This window comes from Vidua chalybeata, chromosome 2 (genome assembly GCF_026979565.1).
Source record: "Vidua chalybeata isolate OUT-0048 chromosome 2, bVidCha1 merged haplotype, whole genome shotgun sequence".
Lineage (NCBI taxonomy): Eukaryota > Metazoa > Chordata > Aves > Passeriformes > Viduidae > Vidua > Vidua chalybeata.
Window position 1 is genome coordinate 74301518 of NC_071531.1, and position 23109 is coordinate 74324626.

Below are 23109 nucleotides of genomic sequence, written 5' to 3' on the forward strand. Positions count from 1 at the left end.
GCACCCTGGGGCTTGTGACAAATCCAGATCAAGGATGCAGCTTCTCCAGGACTTGCCATTTTCCTGTGTTTGGATGACAAGGGTTTGCTTTCAGGGTAGCCAAATACGAGGTGTGTGTGAAGCCTGGTGTTTGGCACGGGATGCTGCCAGGGAAAGGTCCACGCCCCTTCAGAGCAGCTCCTTCCATTGCCATAGGTGTTGTGCTCAGTCACTCATCTGAATCCTGAACGACACAAACTGGGTGGTACTGGGTCAGAGTCTCATACCTCAAAGCCTTCCTGTTTGCACAGCCACAGCTGCCCCAGATCAGCAGAAGACAGCTTCAGGAAAAAGCTGAGCCAAACTTTCAAACCAAGGGAGCCTTAACAGAACAGTGTCACTCACAGACCTCAAAGGGCTTGGCAATCGAGGTCAGTACACTCTCCTTACTTCACAGGTGGGAAAACAGATGAAACAAAGCTATGGGAAAGAGAAATTATTTTATTGAGATTAACAGTTTGGATCAGGGAACTAGGTCATTAATCTCCTGTGCCCAGACATGCTCTCATGGGTACTATGTGCTTTAAACTCACAGTTATTGCAGGGAAGCTGGTCATCTCCATAATTTTTGCTGACTTTCCTCTCCCTCACAGCCCTCCTAATATTAAGCACAGGCTTATAGTGCCTAAATGGAGGTAGAAAAGTACAACATGTTGCAGCAACAGCATGTAGCTCTGTACATATCCAAGTAGGAGCTAAATGTGAACTGCATGTTTGAATTAATTTTTGCTGACTTTCCTCTCCCTCACAGCCCTCCTAATATTAAGCACAGGCTTATAGTGCCTAAATGGAGGTAGAAAAGTACAACATGTTGCAGCAACAGCATGTAGCTCTGTACATATCCAAGTAGGAGCTAAATGTGAACTGCATGTTTGAATTATATTGTGCATTGTGTTGATACAGCCTTTTCATTTTCTGGCTGTTCCTGTGTAAACCACCTCTACCATACAAGTTCCTAGTAGATTTCCTGGAGCCTCTGGCACTTCCCCTCTTCAAATAAATTGTTAATGGGACAGTGAATACCTTTATTTCCCTATTTTCCTCCATGGTGCATAGCAGAATTTGTTGAAACAGTCATTTTGTCTCCATAATCATGGTATACTTGTCACTTCTATTTAAATGTGTCAATAGCATGATAACAAAGCTAAACAAGCAAACAAAAAAAACCAACAAACAAACCAAATTCCGGAAAAGCTGTAACCACAAATATGACTCTTCTTTGTTTAGAGTTCCTACTAGCCAACAAAAAAATTGCTCCTTAGGGTTGTTACAGCTGTTCCCTATTGCTTAACTTTACTGTAGTGGATGTCGTTCTTCTCTCCACCAGACAGGAGTGTCCTGGAGATGAAACCCTGTGCCACCTACGAGCGGTTAGTGGATGGTGTTGGGCCATGGGACTTCTCTGGAGGTTTTGTTCCCTGTGAGCTGCTCCTTGTTGGAGAGGACGCCTACCCTGTGCTCCTGAGCGCTAAGAAGCAGGTCCTGATTGCTGTTTCACAGTATGGGAAGGGCCGAATGGTGGTCGTTTCCCATGAAGGAATCCTGAAGGGCCCCAAGTTCTCCCAGTTCCTCAGAAATGCCATGGAGTGGCTCAAGCCTTGCCCAGAGGCCCTGGTTGGGGTTCATCCTCGGCTGGATTCCCTGTCCCAGGTGCTGCTCGAGGCTGGCACCCAAGTGCAGGTGGGGGCAGAGCCCAGCCCGTCCATGGGGGTGTTCTGTATGGATGCCTATGACAGCTCCCAGGCCAAAGGCATCGTGGACTTTGTCAAAGGGGGTGGAGGGCTGCTTGTTGGAGGCCAAGCCTGGTACTGGGCGAGCCAGCACGGCAAGGAGAAGGTGCTGTTCGAATTCCCTGGGAACCAGGTGACCAGCGTGGCTGGCGTGTACTTCACAGGAAATGCCGTGGAAAAAGGCGTCTTCAAAGTCGCCAAGAAGATTCCCAAGATCCCATTAGTTGTCCCGTGAGTACCTGAATTGCCCTCTCTTTAATCCACCAATTAGGTTATGCGGCTGAGATGTTTGTAGAAGATTTGGGAGATGAGAGGTGAGGGTGAAGGTGAATGCTGGTTCTTTCATAACCAGCATGGAATTGTTTCCTTCCAATTTAAAGGGGACTTTCCCATTCTTTGCAATTGGAAAGAATGCTATCTTCAACTACTTCCAGGGCAGCAGGACCAGGCCCAGGGAACCCATTCTAAGAGAAGGAAATGAGAGGAGGCATCTTTTAAAGCAGCCTGCCTGATCAAGGGTACCTGGGTGAAATGCAGCAAAACAGGGACAGGAGGAGGAACTCCTCTCCGTCTCCCCACACATCCCTACATTCAGGACAACTTTCCACAGCTGTAAACCAGGTTGGAGATGAAGCAGCAGGACAGCTCTCTGGGCCAGGCTCTGGCTGACAGCTGCTAAACCTGTTGAGCCTGTTCCTTGCAGGAATTTGCTTTTGCAGGTAAGCCCCTGGAGCTGGCCAGAGCTGAGGCTGGGTGCTGCCTCCCTTCTCAGCTTCTGAAACAGGCTGTGGGCAAGAAATCTCAGTGCTCCCAGTTTGCTTGGGATTCCAGCCTGGCTCTTTAGGTTCTGGATTATCAGGTGTAAAACTCAGGGCTGTTATGACTCATATTGCACAAGTGACCAGGCATTGGAGACCTGTTGCCTTGCTCTCTTCCTCCCCTTGCCAGTGGCTATGCCTGGCTGTTTCTCCTGCCACTTCCTGCTAAGTTACATAAGGCACAGCAGGTTCTCCAAGAAGCATTAGTGCTGCTGCACTTCCTCTGTGTGGCAGCTTAATTTCACTGTAATGACAGCCACAGCAATTACAGTAAAACTCCCTGCAAGTCTTTCCTTCCTTCTTTTCCTTGTGGATGTAGAATGCTAAATTTCTTATATTTTCAAACAGTTAATGGAATTTGATATTTTCTGCTGTTTTCCAGTAAAGGTAGTAGAGAGCTCTGCTGTTAATTCAGTTAATTCAGTGAAATGCTTAGGGCACAGCTAACAAATTAGGTTGCTTAATTAAAATTTGCTGGTTGCTTCTTGTTACAACCTGCACTGCACAAGCATGTTCCCACTGCTTCATGCACAGGGCATGGAAGAGGGAAAGGGGTGGGGAATTCAGAAGAGAAAAATTACATCACAATTAACAAGACTTCAAATGGTAACTAAAGGTGAATTACACCTTGTTTAGGTTGTTTTTGTGGGGGTTTTGTTTGAATCCAGAGCCACAGAGAAATTTAGGTCTCCAGTTTCTGTGTAACACAACAGCTCTGTACATCTGGGTCTTCTTGCCAGATTTGTGTGCAGAGAATCAGGCTTCAGTCTGAGACGGGCTGTGCCATATGCCTGGACACATGCTCTGTGTGACAAAGGGTCTCAGTGAAGTAATAACCAAAGAAGAGCTGCAGATTTAATTCCCGTCCTACGGGCATGAAGAAGGGCAACGTTATTTATTCTCACTGAGTTGGCAGCAATGGCCACGTAACAACAGACCCTTCACAGATGTTGGGGGAAAACTGCTTGGCAGAACCAGGGGAAAGTGTACACAGAGCATACAAGAATGATTCAGCGTGTCTTTCTCCGCAGTGACATATAGGAGTTATATGAAAATAGAGATAAGAGAGCCTTGCACAGCCTAATCTCTTTCTATTGTGGAGACCAACAGTGTGAGGTAATGTGAGGTGTATGTGTTAAGGCTCTAATTCAACTTCCAGTCACTCACAATTTTTCTGGCTGTGTGTCTGCCTGTCTGTGTAGCCCATCTGTCTTAGCACTCCTTTCTTCAGTTCTCAACAGTGGCAGAGTTTGGGAAAAGGCACAGAAATCTTTTGGGCTCACCTCGTTAATTGAGCCTAGGGTGGGGCAAATAGAGAACGTTTCTCTTAAAGGAGATAATGCCAATTCCCACATTATGTGCAGTTTAAATCTGCAGTTTAAAAAACTATGAAGGGTCTGTTTTTTTAATTTCTGCAATGTATTTAGATTTTTAAGTGGCTCTTCAAAGACAGAGGTCTAGAACCTTCCTTTTGACCTATTTATTCCAATTTTTAAATAAGGGCTGAGATTCCTACAGATTTGCTTGGCTGTAACAACTGAGGCTTTAAAAGGAGAAAAATGAGGCATTGATGCATTTTTTATTTTTTAACAAAATAACTGACAGCATGATGTTCTGGGATGAAGGAGAAAGAAGAGACAAGGATAGCCACTGAGAATAGCTCAGTTGGTTAGAACATGGTGCTCCTAATAGTCCTAATAGTCTCAAGGAGGTGGGTTTGATGCCTATATGAACCATTCACTTAAGAGTTGGACTCAGTGGTCCTTCCAATTCAGAATATTCTGAGAAATCAACTCCTTAAGTTTCAGCTATGACACCAGTTGTTTTGTTCCAAGGATTCTGGGCTGGGGGCTAACCTGGACCTCTCTTGGTTCTGCAGACATCAGGCCAACCTGAGCCTTGACACCGAGTTTCTCCTGCGCGGTGTGTCGGAGCTGGATTTGGCGACGGGGGGCATACCCTCCACCTTGCTGGTGCACGGATCCCTCTCCTTCCCACTGTGCCTGGACAGCTCCCGGCGCTGCCTCTTGGCTGCCGCACGCTACGGCCGCGGCCGTGTGGTGGTGGCGACCCATGAGAGCCAGCTGTTCTCCCCAAAGCTGGCCAGATTCCTGCTCAATGCTGTCTCCTGGCTGGATGCCGGGAGGAAGGGGCTGGTGGGGGTGGATCCCAGCCTGACGAAGCTGTGTAGCCTGCTGTCTCAGGCAGGGGTGAAGTCACAGGTGTCACAGCTGGCAGGTGACATCAGCGTGTACTGCTGCACTTCTTACAATGACAGAGAAGCTGAGAGGATCCACGCTTTCGTGGCAGAGGGAGGCGGCCTGCTGGTGGGGGGCCAGGCCTGGTACTGGGCTTCCCAGAACTGTGGCAAAGCCGCTGTGGCAAAATATCCTGGCAACAGGATCCTGAACCGCTTTGGGCTGAGCATCCTGGGGCAGAGCGGCCAGGCAGCCAAGTACCCACCCGTGGGGCTGGGGGAGCACTACCACTTCCGCAAGGCGCTCTTGCTCTTCAGCACGCAGCTGCAGGGGCATCAGGAGCTCACGGAGCCCCTGAAGGGCTGGCTGCACCCCCTGGCACGGGACTGCACTGCCTTCCTGCACATCCCAGCCCACGACTGCCCGGCATATGCCTCGCTCCACCGCATCCTGACCAAAGTGCTCAAAAGGACTGGGATCCCGCAGGTCAGCAGGCACTGCCCAGTCAAGAGCAGCTCCAAAGAGGCAGTGCTTCTCTGCATGGCCACCGAGCTGTCCCTCACCATGACAGACAGCGCGGCCCTGGTGCAGAAATCTGCTGCTGGGGTCTGTGCCTTCCCTGTCACTGTGGAAATCGATGGCACAAACCCAGGTGAGGACTTATCTCTCTTTCTCTCAAGGCATCCTGTTGCTGGGATCACTGGGGTGCCCACCCTCAGTGTGCCTGTGTCTATGTATGCCTGAACATGGGCATAGATGTGCAATTTCACCATGGGCTTGAGAGGAGACTGAGCTCAGTGCAGTGGCAGACAGGCTCCTTTTGTGGCTAGCCCTGATTTTAGCACCTGAAAAACCCCATGGAATTCCTGCTTTGTTGGTGCACAGGCACTGTCAGGAGAAGAACCTCCAACAAGTAGTACCACAGGGCATTTGCATGGCACAGTGGTTTTGGCAAGAAAGCTTCTCTGAGAAACCCTGGATTCTACACTGCATGTTGCCGTTCCCATAGTTGTGCTGATACATCCTACAGAGAGGTGGGAGTAAGAAACAAAAAGTTTATTTGTTATCTAGGTAATTTCAGCCTGAGTTATAGCACAGTCCCATAGCTTGGTGTATCACCACAATGGAGGGAAGATCTGGTTTTGGGAGTGAAAGAGGCTGGAAGTATTGTGGGAACTTCTTAGGTGACACCGCCACTGAAGCCAAAGTACTGGGTAAATACACCATAAATTATTTGTCAAAGCTTGTTAAATGCTTGTATCTGTACCAGCTTGCTGAGATTCCTGCTCACAACTGATATGTTTAAACTCTGGGTTAAATTCCACTAGTAACTTTTGTCCCCTGGACAGATTTTTTTGGTATTAGAATATGATTTAGAGGACTTGTTTCCAAATTGTTCTAATGAGATAAAGGAGACTGTTCTGGAATGGCAATGTCTGAGTGCAGTGGCTGTGCAGAGAGAAAAGTTGTAGAATAACTTCTCACTGGTTTTAACACTAATGAGTCAGGACAAAAGCAGAAAATACTCAGAATTTGTGTCATTTCACATAAACGAAAAAGAAAGAAAACCTCACAAACTGAGCACCATTTCAAAACTGCCTTTGGTACAAATTTAGTAAAACTGAAATGAACTGGTAACACAATGTGATATAGTCTAATTTGCATTTTTCATTGGATTAGGTTTTGCTTGACAAAACTGGTTCTGCTTTCTTGGATGACAGGAAAGGTTGTAAGTTGGGTGCTTAATGACAGTTCAGCTCTTTTTAGGACTTCTGGTGTTTGGATTGAAATACGCCTAAGTAAACTTCATGTCAGAACTAGGTAGTGGAATCTGCCTGATCAGTACAGTAGAGATGGATCAGTTTTGCACTGTAAATTCTGTAAATTGCAAGTGTTTAAAAGATATTTATGCTGAGGAGACTTGCATTTCCATGGGAAGACTGTCTAGAAACATGTTGAATTGTAGTGGTATCCTTCTTACAGGTACACCTAGCACAGAATGATCTGTTGAGGCTTTCTCATCACTTCAGTCAGCTAGAAATGACAATTCCTGTGGCTCCAGTTTGTGCTGGACCAATCACTAAGGAAAAATGTGATGCCACTGTCAGTCTGTTATTTGGGAAATGTTTTATGACCATTACAACTTCAATTGTGTAATCCCACCATAGCTCTTAGGATAAGAGGGTCTGAGTGTAGGAAGTGTTGGGGTTTTGGCTTATTTTCTTTTTTTTTTTTTTTCTCCTTCTCATTTTTAGAACATACTACTAAGCACACGATTTTGTTCATTTATTTGAAACTGTATTTCTGACAAGTTGGGTAAATGAGACATGGGAAAAGGAAAGGATGGAAGATTATTCTCCTGTTGCAACTTGAAATCTCCAGGATCTCTAATGGTCTGGACAAAGAAGTCCTTGACTGTTCAGGACTGTGTTTTCTTACGTTTTAGGAGAGACAGCCTGGAGGAGCACAGGACTCTACCTCCCCGAAGGGCACACAGCAGTGATAACGTGCCCTTGCCTGGTGGTCGGTGCTGGTCTGAAGGTAAAATCTCTCTGCTTGACGTTGGTTTACACCAGTGTATTTGTCGGATGAGTGCTTAAAAATAGCACGGGGAAGGGTTTTCTCCTTTATGGCTTTTTCTACCTTTCCCGCCCTTTCCTACTGCTGCCACCCTGTGGCACTTTAAATGCTTTGTCATAATTTCTTCACCTTATGTCCTCACGCTTTTCTTTTTCATTCCTCCCATTCTGTGTACTGGCGATCCCAGTACACAGATACTTGAGTGTGTGGATAATTGAGTGTGGCTGCTGCTTGAGGGCTGTTGGTTTTTGTTCTGTTATGGTGCAAAAAAAAACTGATCAAGATGATTTTCAGGTCCAGGATAAGTACTTGGGTACGTCTATGAACCAAACGTGATTCCGTCTCTCCAGATCTCTCATAAATACCTTTGACAATGCTGTCACTACTGCTCACGGAGATGTATCCAGATGAGATAGGAACTGTTACTTGGGATCCTGTTCTCTGCAAAATACAACAGAAGCAAATGCTTACCTGCTTGGATATTTTTTGCAGCTGAAATGCAAAGTTAACTCAGATGCTTCTGTCTGGTCCTGCAGCCACGTGCTGTCTGTTTTATTATAAGAGCTCTAAGGAGGAGGCACAATAAAAGAAGCCAGTCATGACCACATCTCTCCAAATGATGTTATAGGAAGTGACTCTGATGCTGGGGAAGGGTGGAGGAATGATCAATGCAAGTGCAGCGGAAGAAGTCACTGCAGGACTCTGATCTGCTGGTGAAGGATGCACTTGAGCCAGGAATACTGGGAGAAGAGCTGTAAGACTGAGATAGGGACTAGGCTGGAGTTAGAAGGTGCTTCTCTGTGCATCCTCTGTAGGGAGAGTGCTGCAGTGGAGAGCTCAGTGGGTGCTGAGGTCAGTCTGCCAGGTCACACTGGCACACCTTTGACCAGCTGTTTCCTACACTTCTGCTTGCCAGGTGCAGGTTGGGTGTCACACGGATGACCTCTCTAAAGCCAAGGAGCTGAAACGGGCACCAGTGGTAATCCGCACCTGTGATGTTGCCTGCGAGAAACAATCCATTTCCTGCCTCTGGGGCGGCCTCATTTACATCGTAGTACCAGCCAAGAGTGTCCTGGGGAACGTGCCCATCACAGTGGAAGGGGCAGTCAAAGCTCCTTTCTTCAAGCTTGGTAGGTTTGTTTACCTTGGTGCTTTTTGCCCGAGGGCTCTTCACAGATGTAATTGTCCCAGTGACTGAATGGAAAGATGGTCCTGTGCTTAGGAAGGTCTTAGAAATACTTGGATTTAGGAATATCCAGATTTATTTTCCTTACTATTATCTTCCTCTGGGATTCCCATTTTTCTACTAATTTTTAAGAAGGGTGGAAGGGAGGTTCCCTAAGAATCACCAACCTGTCCGCCTCAGCTCTGTGCCTGGAGGATCATGGAACAAACCCTCCTAGATGCTATACTAAGGCACGTGGAGGATAGGGAGCTGATTTGGAACAGCCAGCACAGCTTCACCAAGGGCAAGTCCAAGGAAGATGAGGACAGACCCTTTAGCAGGACCTGTTGCAGTAGTACAAGGGGCAATGGTTTTAAACTAAAAGAGGATCGATTCAGACTATTTATAAGGAAGAAATTTTTTACAATGAGGATGGTGGAACACTGAAACAACTTGCTCAAAGAAGTGATGATGGATGCTTAATTCCTGGAAACATTCAAGGTCAAATTGGGCAAGGCTCTGAGCAACCTGATCTAGTTGAAGATGTTCCCCCTGCTCATAGCAAGAGGGTTAAAACAGATGACCTTTAAGACCACTTCCATCCAAATTATTCTACAATTTATGAATCTCTGCTTCTGGGTAAGCCACTTAGTCTCTCTGAGCCTGCTACGTGTCTGGGGGTAGGTGAAAGAGCTTTCACAAAATGGACAGGGTTTGTCCACACCCAACATTTCTTGGAGCTGGAGTTGTTATTTCTGATGGAAACTGTTGTGCTTGGAAGAGGGAAACTGATTACTGCCATGGCAAAGCATGCTTTGTGCTCTGCCTGCTTTACTGTGCCCTCATATGGCCATCTATAGATCCTACAAGACATCTCTACTGATTTTCCCATGTTCCCAGCAGTTCTCTTCTCTTCTCTTCTCTTCTCTTCTCTTCTCTTCTCTTCTCTTCTCTTCTCTTCTCTTCTCTTCTCTTCTCTTCTCTTCTCTTCTCTTCTCTTCTCTTCTCTTCTCTTCTCTTCTCTTCTCTTCTCTTCTCTTCTCTTCTCTTCTCTTCTCCCTCTCCCTCTCCCTCTCCCTCTCCCTCTCCCTCTCCCTCTCCCTCTCCCTCTCCCTCTCCCTCTCCCTCTCCCTCTCCCTCTCCCTCTCCCTCTCCCTCTCCCTCTCCCTCTCCCTCTCCCTCTCCCTCTCCCTCTCCCTCTCCCTCTCCCTCTCCCTCTCCCTCTCCCTCTCCCTCTCCCTCTCCCTCTCTTCCTGAACAGAGCCAGCATTGTTATGTGAAAAAGCAGCTCTGCTGGACAAAAAGAAATGAAGCATCAGAGAAACTTGACAATTCTTGTTCTCTGATACAAAACAGGAATCTGTTCTTGATATGCTACTCTGTTATATGTCAGTCGTTTTCTATTTCCTACCTATAAAAGAGCCTGAGGAGTCTTCCCAAGAGCAGATTGAGGACTGGCTATTTAACAGCCACCACCCGCAGTCAGGCAACTACCACATATTCTTTTCCAAGAAATTTTCATGACCTGGTCTCTTTCTCTGAGCTAGACATCTGTGAGCATGCTCAAAAGTCCGGATTGTGCTTAACTGATTTTCTGTGTTGCTACTGTAGGGGAGACCTGTGAAAGGCAGTGGGAGGCCTGTATCCGGCACTACCCTGCTCCCTGGGCAGAGCTGGCTGTTGAGAATCTCATCCTGACTGTGCCTTCTGACAGCATCCGCCACATGGAGAACCCACGGCCGCTGCTGACCCTGTGGAACGAGATCATGGTGGCGATAAGCAAGTTGGCAGCCGTACCAGCAAAATTCCCAAGGCCAGAGAGGATTGTAACAGATGTCCAGATCTCATGCGGTAGGTACAATGCCATATGGCCTTCTCCAGGGCTACGAAGCAAGTGGCCTCTAGCAGCAGTGTCTGTTCCTTCAAGGTGATTTTGCTAAAACCAGACTGGGAACACATGTGAAATGTTAAATGACTGTGACCCTTGCATATTTGTGAGCTACACTGTCAGGGTGGAAATGTGGTAAGGCAGGGCTTGAAAAACATACTGACCTTTCCAGATGCCTCCCTGCTCTCAAAACTGGTGGTGTCTCCTCAGCTGTTCTCCTGCCGGGGTGTGCTAAGATGCAGAGCTGCTGACTGCAGTGGCTTTAGCTCACATGCAGTTACCCATTCTCCCTCCTGAACTGGCACTGCAGAGCCAGTACAGCTGGGAAGCAGTGACCTGATTTCTATTTTCTCTCTGGCTCAGCCACAGGACTGTTCTCATGTGTTCAGTGATAACTTTTAAACCTCTGTGCGCCTACTGGCTGGAGGTGGACTCCACAAAGGTTATTGTGGGCAAAGCTTAACGATGTGAGCCTGAGATGAAGTGTGGAAGTGTGGAAGCAGATCCAGCATTGCTGTCAAAGCCCCAGAGTGTGTATTTTTGCAGCTGATGTTCCCCCATTCCAGCTTTTCCAGTTATGAACTGAGTGCTGTCAATCAAGGATCAAATTATATAGTAAACATGGAACTTTGCAATAAAAAATTTGCTTAGTTTTGTTCGTTTGTTTGTTTGTTTTTGGTGTTTTTGTTTGTTTTTTGTTTGTTTGTTTTTAATGGTTAAATTCATCATCCCACAATGAGACAAGGGCTTGGCATGAACCCTGATGCCCTAAACTAAGCTACAATGTAAAGGATTTGTGGCACATCTTGGGAGTGTTAGGTTCTGCTATGCTGAGCAAATGCCAGTTAAAAATATCATCGTCTACAGACATAAAATTTCTTTTGGCTTGGGTGGACTAAATGGTTTCACTCACATTTCTGGATGTGAACTTTTTGGGTGCTAGTGATTGCTAATTGCATATATCCCTCTTATTTAAAAAGAGGAAGCTCAAAATCTTCACTAATTCCTGAAGAAACTAGTTCCAGGCCATTCACGTTCTATGTTCACTAGTTCCTGCAGAAAGGGGATTGCCATTCTTGTTCATTCACCAGTCTCTCTCCGTGTAAAGGGCTGCTTATACCCTGCTACAACAGGTATCTGAATTTGGGGGCATTGCTCTTGCATGAAGTTTTGGAAATCTTCCAGGAGGACCAATTAGGGAAGAAGACACCAAAAAGGCATAAATAAAATCCCTTGCAGTGCATGTTTCTTGCCTAGCAACCTGCTGGGAAGTTGTTTATGGAATAGCTATCCTGCAAGGTAAAGAACAGGCTTAAGTATGACAGGCTTTGTAGCCCTTAAGCATGACAAACTGTGTTTTCCATGTGTCTCATCCACACCAGTGACCACTGGAGTGCAGGTCTGCAGTGTCCACACTCTACATAGGAGCCCTTAAGGAGTGCCATGGTGCTCACTCACATTATTGCATGTTTGTGTTGGTGCCGAGCATGCTCAGCAGGTGGGAGTTCAGGTGTGTTCTGGGCAATGGTCAGGCTTTTCTCCTCATCCTAAAACCTCAACTTCAGTCCAACCATGAGTGTACATTTATATATAAAAAGGGAAAGCAGGCAAAACTGCACTTAACTGGTGGTTCAGTCCTACCTTTACTTGTTTGACTTTTGTAAGGGTGACTATCTGTTAGGGTGAAACGTGATGTATTTCCTTATGGCACACTGGGAAAAGTTGGTCATTCATGGTAATAAAAAAAGTGTTATTTGTGAGATGGAGGAAAGGCACTAGAGAAATGAAAAAAAATACAGTAATCATATACATCTAAGAAGCACTGAGGTGAGCACATAATGACGTGTGTTGCTACCTGTCTCTCCTGCAGGCTGGATGCATTCTGGCTACCCCATCATGGGCCACCTGGATTCAGTGAAGGAGATGTTAGACGTGAAGCACATGCAAACTACTGGTCTTTGGGGTCCTATCCATGAGCTGGGACACAATCAACAGCAGCAGGCATGGGAGTTTCCCCCTCACACCACAGAGGCCACGTGCAACCTCTGGTCTGTCTATGTTCATGAGGAAGTGCTGGGCATTCCCAGGCACCAGGCCCATCAGGCACTCGGGCCACAGTGCCGGAAGGAAAGGATAAAAGGCTATCTGAAGAAAGGTGCTCAGCTAAAGGACTGGAATGTGTGGACTGCTCTGGAGACATACCTGCAGGTAACAGGGAAAATGTGTGTGTTCGTAGTGCAGTCACTGAAGCTGGTGTCAGAGGGATGTCTGCAGCCTGGTGACTGTAGCTGTGAAGCCTTGTAAGTGTTTGATTACTGTCAGGGTTTATCTTGGGCCCAGAAAGCACCTCAGAGGTAAACAGGCAGAGTGCCTAAAGTTGATATCTCCTGAAAATCTTCCTTTGTCAGACTTGGGCTTAGCCTTAGCCACTCAGGGAGATAGCTGAGTGCAATGTACTAATCTTTCTCCCTGGAAGAGAAACAGGAACTGCTGCTTGCTATACAGCATGGGAAAAGGAGGATCAAATTTGGGCACAGCTCTTTAATCCACAGCAGATTTCCTGTGGGGCGGTGGGCTAGTTGTCAAAAAACCTTGGCACTGTAAAGTGTCTAGAAGAGCCAGGCTTTGAACAGTCTCCTGGTGAGTTACATGGCCTTTAAGAAAACTTACAGAGAGGAGGGTGTTCATACTATCCAGTGCACTGAGTGGAGCCAGTGTAGTCCATCAAGTGGCAAGAGGATGGGCTCAGCCCATCCTCCTGCACACAGAACTGGATCCCTCACTGTGGTCGAGACTCTAAAACATGAACCCTATCCTAGATTAAAGTGCATCCTCTTGGGAAGCATGTGAGAGAGATTTCCCCCTTTCCCTTAATCCTCCTAGAAACTATTAGCCTAATGGAGAGAGCACTCAGACTGATTTTAGCTGGGAACTGCAAAGCAGATGTCCATAATGATGGCTTAACCTATTGACTGTTGTGAGATGAGTGTTCCTCAGCTCCATTGTCTGAGAGCTCTCACACTTCATATGAGGAAAAGAATATTTACTGGAGGAGTATTGATCCTGACTTCTCTACATCCCAGAGAAGCATCTGCATTGTCAAGCTGAAGAGTCATCCTCTGGGGATTTTTGGTGCAACGAATAACAAAATATTTATACAGAGGGAACAGTTTTGAGGGGAGAAATTTTCCCAAAATACCTTACCAGTTTAGCCACTGCCTCACCTGTGCTATTAGGCTGGGATGTCTCATCTCCTGCCTGATTACTAACAGGACTGCTGAAATAAATGTGGCATGGAGGAACAGTTCTAATTCTGCAGCAGCAGTTTTTCTGTATGAGCTCCTTTTGTTCTTATTCTTAGGCAAAGCATGCCCTGTTCATAATCTCTCCTTCCCATTTTCTCAATACTCCTTGTTCTCCTGTGCCCCTTCTTTCCAGCTATTCTGTCAGTGTACCCTCTGATACTGTTTTCATTGTCTCCAAAGCAGCAGCTTGTATAATAGGTTGCTGAGACTTCTGGCTACTCCCAATGTATCTTTGATCGCTGTTTTGGGAGATCAGTGTAATGGGGAGGTATTTTCCTGTACTTCAGTGCTGCTAGTTATGTTCTGAAGCCTGAAAAGCCTAGATGCTTTTATCTAAATTTACATTCATTCTAAAAGACACTGCAGAGACTCATGGAATATTCTGCTGTTTGTAACACAGGAATAATGCCAGTGAAATCATAACTTAACTGTTTGTACACTGTATTCTTTTTCATCAGTTGCAGGAAGGGTTTGGTTGGGACCCCTTCATCCACATCTTCTCTGACTACCAGAAAATGTCCAGGATCCCAAAAGACAACACTTCTAAGATGAACTTGTGGGCACAGAAGTTTTCTCAGCAGGTGAATAAGAATTTGGCTCCATTCTTTACAGCCTGGGGATGGCCTATCAAGAAAGAGCTGTCTGTGGAACTGTCCTCTCTACCCAGCTGGGAACAGGATCCAATGAGATCCTATAGACCGTAAAGGAAAACTGCCTAAATGTTGGTTCTTATACTAGCTATGGCCTATCTTTTTCTCCTTGTGTGCTACATGATAGCTCACTATGTGCTTGGATTTATGCTAGATTCTTCAGCTTCTTGCTGCCAGTGGAGGCCAACCCCAACAGAAATTCAACAGGGATCAGCAGATCAGCAACCACCTAAGCTATCATCTGAAGGGTTAAATAATCAGTGAGCTTTGTTCCAGGTGCTTCACCTCAGGAAGAATGTAATTCTCAGTTGATTTAGTTCCTACAGAACCTTTCTCTGATGAAATGGAAGTTTTCTGGGTGAAGCAATTCCTGGACCAGTTTCAAGGACTTTACCATGGGAATAGAGATCTTTAAAGCAAATAGTAGTCTCCACAACACAGTTGTATTCTTAAGTTATAATCTCAGTAACATGAGATTTTCACAATTATTTTTGTTACCCTAAAATCCCTAATTTTTAATTCCTCTTATTATGCAGAATTTCACAGCACCCGTTGTGAAAGTGGCCTTATAATGCATACATACAGGCTATATAATGCATAGGTGATACTGAAATGCTGTAGCTTTCTTCCTACATTCTATGATAGTGTGATCCAGCATCCATCTTTATGTGAACAAGTCAATTATAAGTTTTAGCTGTCCTTCAACCATAGCCTGACATGATACATGCCAATGAAGATGAGAGAGTGGAAACAGGGAGGTGACTTGATTGTAGTCAGTAATGGTTTTACTTGTGGACTCGTCAAAGGTTAAAATACAGGCACTGACCTGACAGCCTGAGGGAGCAGAGAGAAGGAAGACAACAGTTCATCAAGACAGAGGACCACACTTTTCAAGGTGCAACAAAAGTTCATGTTACTCCCAGTTCTTTCACAATTGCTCAGCTATTGTGGGTTTTGGCAAGCATGTTAATGCTTAGCCTAAGAGCTCACTAGTCCCAGCCTATTCCTTATGTATCAGTAATAAATAAAAAAAGTCACTGTAGACTTGCAGGTTTTGCATGTGATCCTATTTTCATGTCTCCATGCCCAGTAAAAAAAAAAGGCCTAAATAGAAATGACCTAGATAGACATGGCCTTGGTGATAAAGTTGTTCAAATTTGAAAAAAACCACCATGGAAGTCTCTGGTCTGTGGTGTGGCCTCATATATATCATATTGCCAAAGGAGAGCACATTAGGCCAAATATCAGTCACAATTAAAGAGGCTGTGCAGCCTCCATTCTTCAGGCTTGGTAAGTGGTCCCAAAACCTAACTGTAGTAAAGAGGCATTTCCGCATTTATGGCTTACCCATATTTTCCTGATTTTCTGGGGGTTTTCTTTTTGTGGTCATGTGTGTAGAAAATGTCAAAATACATAATGTCCTAGGAAAGTCTTTGCATTAAGCTTCGCATTTCTTAGCCCAGAAAGTATACTGATAAGACCTTCATTTAGGAATTAATCTCTTTCCATGTTCTCAGTATAAGCATGTCTGAGACACATTTAAAGTGGCTTGATATTAAAAACTGAATATCATCAACTTCCAGCAGCAGCAGACATGGGGTCACCAAAGACGACTGGAGCCCTTGCCAGCATCCCAAGATCTCCCTGTGATTCAGTAAAACACAGTTACATCCAGATTAATTTAATTAATTTTAATTTAATTAATTAATTAATTAATTATGTTTCTGAGGCCATGCAAAGGGGTTTACCTGTGGTGATTGTCCTCTTTCTTCACATTTAAAAGTTCTTTTTAAATTAGCTGCCTTTTTTCACCTGAATGTTGGATTAGGGGGAACTGACATTTCTGCCTGGTTCTGAACCATCTGTCAGTAGCGGCCCCCTGGGCTGACCTGGCCACTGGAACGTCATCCTGACAGTACCAGCTGCTGATGTAAACCACGTGGGCAACCCAGAGAGTCTGCTTCCCATCTGCATCAAGGAGATGGATGCAATTGCCAGGCCAGCAGCCATCCCAGCAACATTTTCCAAGGCCAGAAAGGATGGTGGCAGATGTCCAGATAATCTCATGGCAAGTATAATAACCAGGACATTTTGTCTGTATCTGTGATGGATATTTGTAAGGGAGGCACAACACAAGGCACTACACAAGGCAGTAACACTATCATGAGGCCATGCAGATGCTCAAATCAGCAGATCAATTCCACCATATCCAAGAAGACTGCTGGAGAGAGTAAGAATCTTCTGTGAATGTCAAGAGCTTGTATGCAAAAGTAGCATATTCTGCTGCTGAATTTGACACTGTAAAACCCAGTGAAGGGAGGCTGGCCACCAAATGACGTGTACCATGTTATGTTGATCTTGTTGCTGTGGGACTGAATTTGTGCTAATTGCAGCAGAAAGAAGGGAGACACAGGTAGCTGGTTTAGGCAGGACAAAGGAGGTTTCAAAACTTGAATTAAGGCATGCAACAGACACATAAGCAGCCTGCTGTGTAATAAGACCCTGGTGTTAGCAGGCATAGGATTGCTTCCATTAGTGGGAAAGTGAGGGCAATGGTAGGGGGAAGAGTTGATTGTAAGCAGCATTTTGTTGTCTGTCATTTAAGAAATCTGCTGTTTAAAGACAATTCAGTAGGCCAGTGGAACTGAAGTTTGTTATGGGTGATGAGGAGGCTCCTAAAGGCCAAGTCTCAGCATTATTTACAATTAATCTTTGTCCAGGTATTGCACCTTTCTCAGTAGGATTGGCAGGTTCTTTCAGCTCTACTTGACTGCAGCACTAGAGATGTTTTCTACGACTTGAATTGATAAATTCATCAGCTGCCCAGGCCACCACTCAATAACTCACAGCAGCTTTACTCACGTGGTATATCTGCTGTCAAGTAGAACTGATTCAAGAGATGCTGGCCCAAGTGTAAACACTGGCACACCAGCCAGAGCTGGTTGATGCCCCATCCCTGGCAACATTCAAGATCTGTTTGGATGGGACTCTGAGCAACCTGATCTGATGAAGATGTTCCTGCTCAATGCAGGGGAGTTGGACTAGATGACACTGAAGGTCCCTTTCAACCCAAACCATCCCATGATTCCATGAAAAGTGATGTCATGTTTCCATATTGCATTTGCTTCTCCAAGCATGTCTTTATGTTAGAAGGATTTTATTAATCCATCATTACATCTGGCTTCATATGGCTCCGAATCCAACACTAAAGTTGTAATCTGTCAGTGGCTCTGCAGCAATTGTGTTGAGATTACATATCAGTTGCCTCTGGATTGATTTACGTTGCTCCTTCTCATAAGATAACCAGCCCTTTGCACAGACACTGCGGATCCTGTGCACAGATCCAGGCAGCACTGTGTGGCCTCTGGTGGAACCCAACATATAAAACTCTTTCTGCTTCTCTCAGACCTGCTAAAATAAGGGGAGTGTAGCACAACCTCAAAGATGTGAATGGCTCTGTATCCTTCCTGCACTACTTTGGAGCTATAAGGAACCAGTTCAGCCTGTTGAATTGTCCCTGAAAGAAAAACAACCAAAGATATCGAAATCCTATGAAAAGCTACTGGAACATGACTTTTAAAGCTGGTTATGGTTGTCAGCAATACTGAGGAGCTCACGGAAGATGTTAAGGAGTACAGTAAATTTGTCTTTTCTGAAAAAAGCAGCTTTTCACAAATAGCATAAAAACCAGCAAAATTGGAACCAAAGTGATGACAAATACAGTGAAGAAGTAATGGTGGCCATCAGCAGCAAATTCTACCCAAAGCTCAAGTGAGCTGTGGAATAATATTCAATATTTCCATAATACTCAATAGTAAAGAGCTACTTCACTGAAACAAACAAGAATCTGCCTTCCCCCCAAAAAAACAACAAAATAAAATGAATCCCAGTTCACAACTTGCTTTGTGGTACAACAGACACTGTGAGGGCACAGTGGAGGTGACTGCTCCCCTAGGGTTGGTGGCCAGGAGCCAGCTGCAGTAACACAGCCAGCAGGACAGCTGGGGACCAGCCACAACACCTGAATGAGGCAAGCAGGACACACCTGGCACAACATCCACGGTCTAGATTGTTAGGCAAGTCTTCAGGGATGACGAAGATGCGAGGTCAGGCATGGCAATCAGTCCTCAGGTCAGTGTTGGCTCCAGTGATGGTGACCAAGGTCAGACATATTCCACTGGTTGCCAGGCAGGCCCATTGTGATGAGGCACATCTGAAATCAAGTGAGGAAGACCATGGATCTGCAGGTAAATTAAGCTTGCAACACATTTACAAATTTATTATTTTAATCCAGGGAAGCTTCTTTCCTTTCCTCACTTCCTGCAACCATTTGATCCCTACCCCAGATCATCTTGTCTGTTGACTCTTAGTCTCCAGCATTGTGTATGTGTGCCAGCTCACAGGATTCCACAAATCCAAATGAGTCAGTCCTGATCTGTCTCCGAGTAGCACACTTCAGCAGGAGAACCAGAGCTTCAGGGAAAAGTTTTTGAAGCAGTCCTCAAAAAATGTGCTTGTTTTGAGTCATTTGTGATCACAGCACAGTGCAAGGCTCATTGGTCTGAGAAATGCATTGGTTTGAGATATAATAGTGAACCACAGCCTTTGGGCAGTACAAAAGATGACATCTGATCACTGAATTTTTTTTTTCTTTCTCTTTTTGTTTTTTTTTTCCCTAATACTACATTTGAGCCGGTCTTTCAGTGTTGTGGTGCAATACTCTACTCAGTAGCAACCAGGGTTAACTGACAGTACAAACATCAACTGTGCAGAGTCTCTAGGCAGGGGGCCTGCATTTCATGCTGTGAGAAGAGTCTTATGTATTGTAAGTATGAAGAAATATTTGAAATATGCATACTTACAAGCATGGAGAGGTGGGTTGATATTTTTTATCAGTCTTGTTTTGAACACTGGTAACAGTTGGGAAAAAAAAAAAGAAGTAGGGATCAAACCTGTGAGCACAGTCCTGCCCTTCAGGATGAAGAGCACTTATATAAGTACTTGATTTTTGGTTTTGTGTGAATAGTGGACAGATGAGTTTGTTGAATAATCTGATGTTGTTAAAAGGCTGCTTCGGTTCTTCAGTAGGCATTTAAAATGTTGGGGGCAGCTACACTTAAAAAAAAAAAAAAAGAAAAGAAAAATGCCCTGTGAAAAGATCAATAACTGAATTTAATACAAGATTTTGTTAAGAATGCAGGTAGAATAATTCTAAGCTTCCATGCATGTATTTTTTACTGTATCACTTGTGATTCATAGTTACAAGAGGCCTTTGGATAGGAAGCCTTCACCAAGATATTTTCTAAACACCAAAATATGACTGAGCTCCCAGATGATGATGACTCAAAAATGAATCTGCAGGCAGAAACCTTTTCAAATGTGGTCAGGAGGAATTTGATTCATTTCTTTAAGGCCTGGGGATATCCAGTCTGGGCAAACCCTTTCCAGCAGCTGGCTGTTTCTTTTCCCATCTGGTCAGATGATCCCATGAAGCAATCTATCTCCTAAGCAGGTTTTGACTAATGAAAATGTGATTGTCTGACCTAAAGCCAGTGCTCTGCAGTAGTTCTAAATGTTGTCTGAATAGTGTGGTGATCTAATGAATCTGAGAAGCATCTCTGCATTGTACATGTGATAAAAGAGTTCATTCTTGGCTTCCTCCCAAATCTGCCTTTTTCTATGTGGGTCCCACTACTTCCTTTCCCAACAGGAGTAATTTTAACCACGGAAGGGGAAACATTGGTGCTCTTATTACCAATGAAACCAATCAACCCCTTTCCATTTTTTACTTTCTCTGTTTCTTTGTCTCCAAAATGTTCTCTGTTCCAGACTGTCCAAGACTGAGCACCAAGATGTTTCCTATTACCATCCGCGTAGAAGTTGCATCTGGACAGTTTTCCTTATCTCCTGTTAATGGGCCCATCATTGTCTTGCCTCATGACTCAGAGATAACACTCTCCAGGAGCCAGTTCTGTTTAACAGGTGATTAAGAACACACCTCGTGACTCAAAATAACATCAGCCCATTGTGAGATGCTCTGCCCAGGGGGAGGAGCTAGGCATTCCCACCTGGATAAATCCAGACATTTCTAGACAGAAAAGCAGCCTTTCCACAGGTTTCTGAGAAGACACAGCAACCACATCTGCCACTCCAGGAGGACTGCAGCCACTCCAATTTGGACTGCTACCAGCATGCTGGCCAAAGGGGTGTCAGGTTGTATTCTGACTTTGTCAGTGGTCTTCCTTTTGTATCATTGCATGTATTTTTGTCTTTTTTTCCCTTTTCCCAATAAATTGTATTTCTGACTTGGAGTCTCTCACTGGTTTTGCTTTCAAACCAGAACACAGACTTACTCTGATTTCAGGTATGCAAAGTTTGTTGATTATAATCATTAGGAGAAGAGTTGGAACAGGGGGAAAATGTAACTTTAAAAGCAGAGACATGTTAGGAGATAATAAAGCTGGAAATAAAAGTAAGCACTCAGGTGAAATTATGGCTATAGCCATGAGAAATGAGGATGATCATTTAAAGGAAAACCTTGATGCACTGCACAGGAGAGGCCTGTGTTGATGGGTGTTTAATTGCTCTGAAAGAGGTTGCCTTCATGCTCTGCCTTCAGAGTTGCCAACTGTGTAGTGAGAAACAGCTGCTTTAGCTCATGTCAGAAGCAGAAGAGTGCTCAGGCAGTGAACTTACCTCCTTGATCCTTAGCTAGAGTAAATTTGCAGACATCTAATGCATGCAAAATTGTGGCAACTCAGTCTGCATGAGGATCTAAGACAGCAGGTGCCTCACCTAGCAGGATTGAATGTCATGGGAGGAACACAGCACTGGAGTGTATTTACAGTGGTCTCTTTTGATCTCCAGTCTAAACAACCAGATCCATGTCCAGTTCTTAAATGCTACACTGAAGTTCCCCTATGTTAAAACAAGGACTATAGCACAAGCCATTTTTTATGGTGCATTTTGACATCCTGAGCGAAGCAATTCCTTGTCTTTTGGCTATGTTTTCTTTTTCTAGTAAATGTTACAGAATTCTTACCTTGCTGTAGAGCCATTGATGCACCACAAGGGACTGCAGTGACAGAGTCAGGGGCACTCTGCATTTCCTCCTGATCTCATGAATGTAGATCACAGTGGCACTGAGAGAGTGCAGGTGACTTGCTGTGAGCAGAAGATGGTGCTGAAGTGCTGGACCTCATGATCAGCTGAGGCATTTCCAGGAAACCAGCAGATTGCCCAAAAGCCTGTCAAGATAAATGATTTATACTTAAGCAGCAGGATGTGAAAAAGCTTGCTCAGGTATATAAACTGATTCCATATAAAATAAAAAAGTGGTTTTATTCCCTCGTAACCAGGTAGAGACATAAAGGTTAAAATCATAGGATTTGTCTTGGACAACTTGAGATAAACAAAAGTTAACCAGCATGAACTGGACAAGTGAACAGCTGGGGGTTGTGGATCTCTTGGATAACAAGAACCTTGCAAGGCAAACAGTACCTGGGTTAGTACTAATACCTTACACAAGACTGGTTAGGAAATCATTTCAGAAACACTAAATTTTAAAAGACAGAACAGACATGTGTCCGCCATTTCTCTCTTTTATTTCTCCCAAACAACAATGTATGCTCTTCATCTGTGGTCTAGCAAGAAAAGGTAAAAGGGAACAAAATTTAAAAGGCAAAAAAAAAGGAATAAAGGGGGAAACAGTATGAGAGACAGCAGGAGTGCAAAGAAATTAAAGACATGGAGAAATAAATGTTGTAAAGGAACATGAAAGAATCTGAGGTGGGATAAAATAGAAAAAGAGAAGGAGTAGAGGTGTAATTCTCTGCTTTGTCTAAAAAAAGAACAGACACCCTTGGAGGAAAATTTAAATCATTATAAAAAATAGTGTCTTCCAAGAAAAACACTTACATTTCACTTTATTTCATCACTTGGCTTGGCAGAGATCATAATTTATTAGAGAAAGTCAGGCATATTCTATAAAGGAAGACTCAGCTGTCAGAGCTAAACATAAAAGAGAGCAGCATGCTCAGTGTACAAGTGAAATTAATAAGTCTGACCATAAGAATCAATGCTGGATGTCCTTCCAACATGGCTCTAATTATGTTTTTCCAGCTGAAGACAGCATCTCAAAGACTGGGCATCATGAGGAGGAAAACCAGAAGCTAGCTCAGGTTTGAACCACGAGAGAATTTTGCTGCAGCAGTCGGAGTACCTGCACTCAATGCTGTGTGTATTCTCAGAAGTGAATGTCACTGTGGCTCCTTTCCTCAGACCCAAGTTCCATTCCAAAGCAAAAGTTAATGTGCCAAGGAGTGGTAAGCATCCAGGTCTTGTTCTGAGAGGCAGCTGGGATGTAGCCAAGATGTCCACCTGAAAGCAAGGACTGCAAGTGTCATCATGAAGAATTCTATTCTGATAAACTTTTTGTCCTTCCCACCCAAGCCCTGGGTTCAGTATGAAGGAATGTCCTTTTGAAGCTTTCCGAAAATGCTGTACCTGTCTATCATCACCTCTGCCTCTTGCTGTGGCATCTGCTGCCTCCTGAATCAAGACAGACTTGAGGGGTAAAGACTGATTCTTATCTGTTGGAGATAGGCACCTCCATCAGCCAAATCCATATTGAGGAGGGGATCAGGAACCTCCCTTCAGCAATTCTGTAGGCAAACCCAGCATCATCTCCCAAGATCTCTCTTTTGTCGTGACTCTCAAGAAAAACTTTGTTGTCCA

The 23109-nt window shown here is 44.6% G+C and overlaps 1 protein-coding gene across 1 annotated transcript; it reads left to right on the forward strand.

Annotated features, from left to right (window-relative positions):
- The first annotated feature begins 1344 nt into the window (after positions 1 to 1344).
- Positions 1345 to 15405, forward strand: TCAF2 (TRPM8 channel associated factor 2). The gene is made up of 7 exons (XM_053934373.1): positions 1345 to 2000; positions 4467 to 5437; positions 7232 to 7326; positions 8282 to 8495; positions 10142 to 10381; positions 12289 to 12626; positions 14182 to 15405. Exons 1-7 carry the CDS (start codon positions 1345 to 1347, stop codon positions 14425 to 14427), a joined length of 2760 nt encoding a protein of 919 aa, XP_053790348.1. The 3' UTR covers positions 14428 to 15405.
- Positions 15406 to 23109: the final 7704 nt, after the last annotated feature.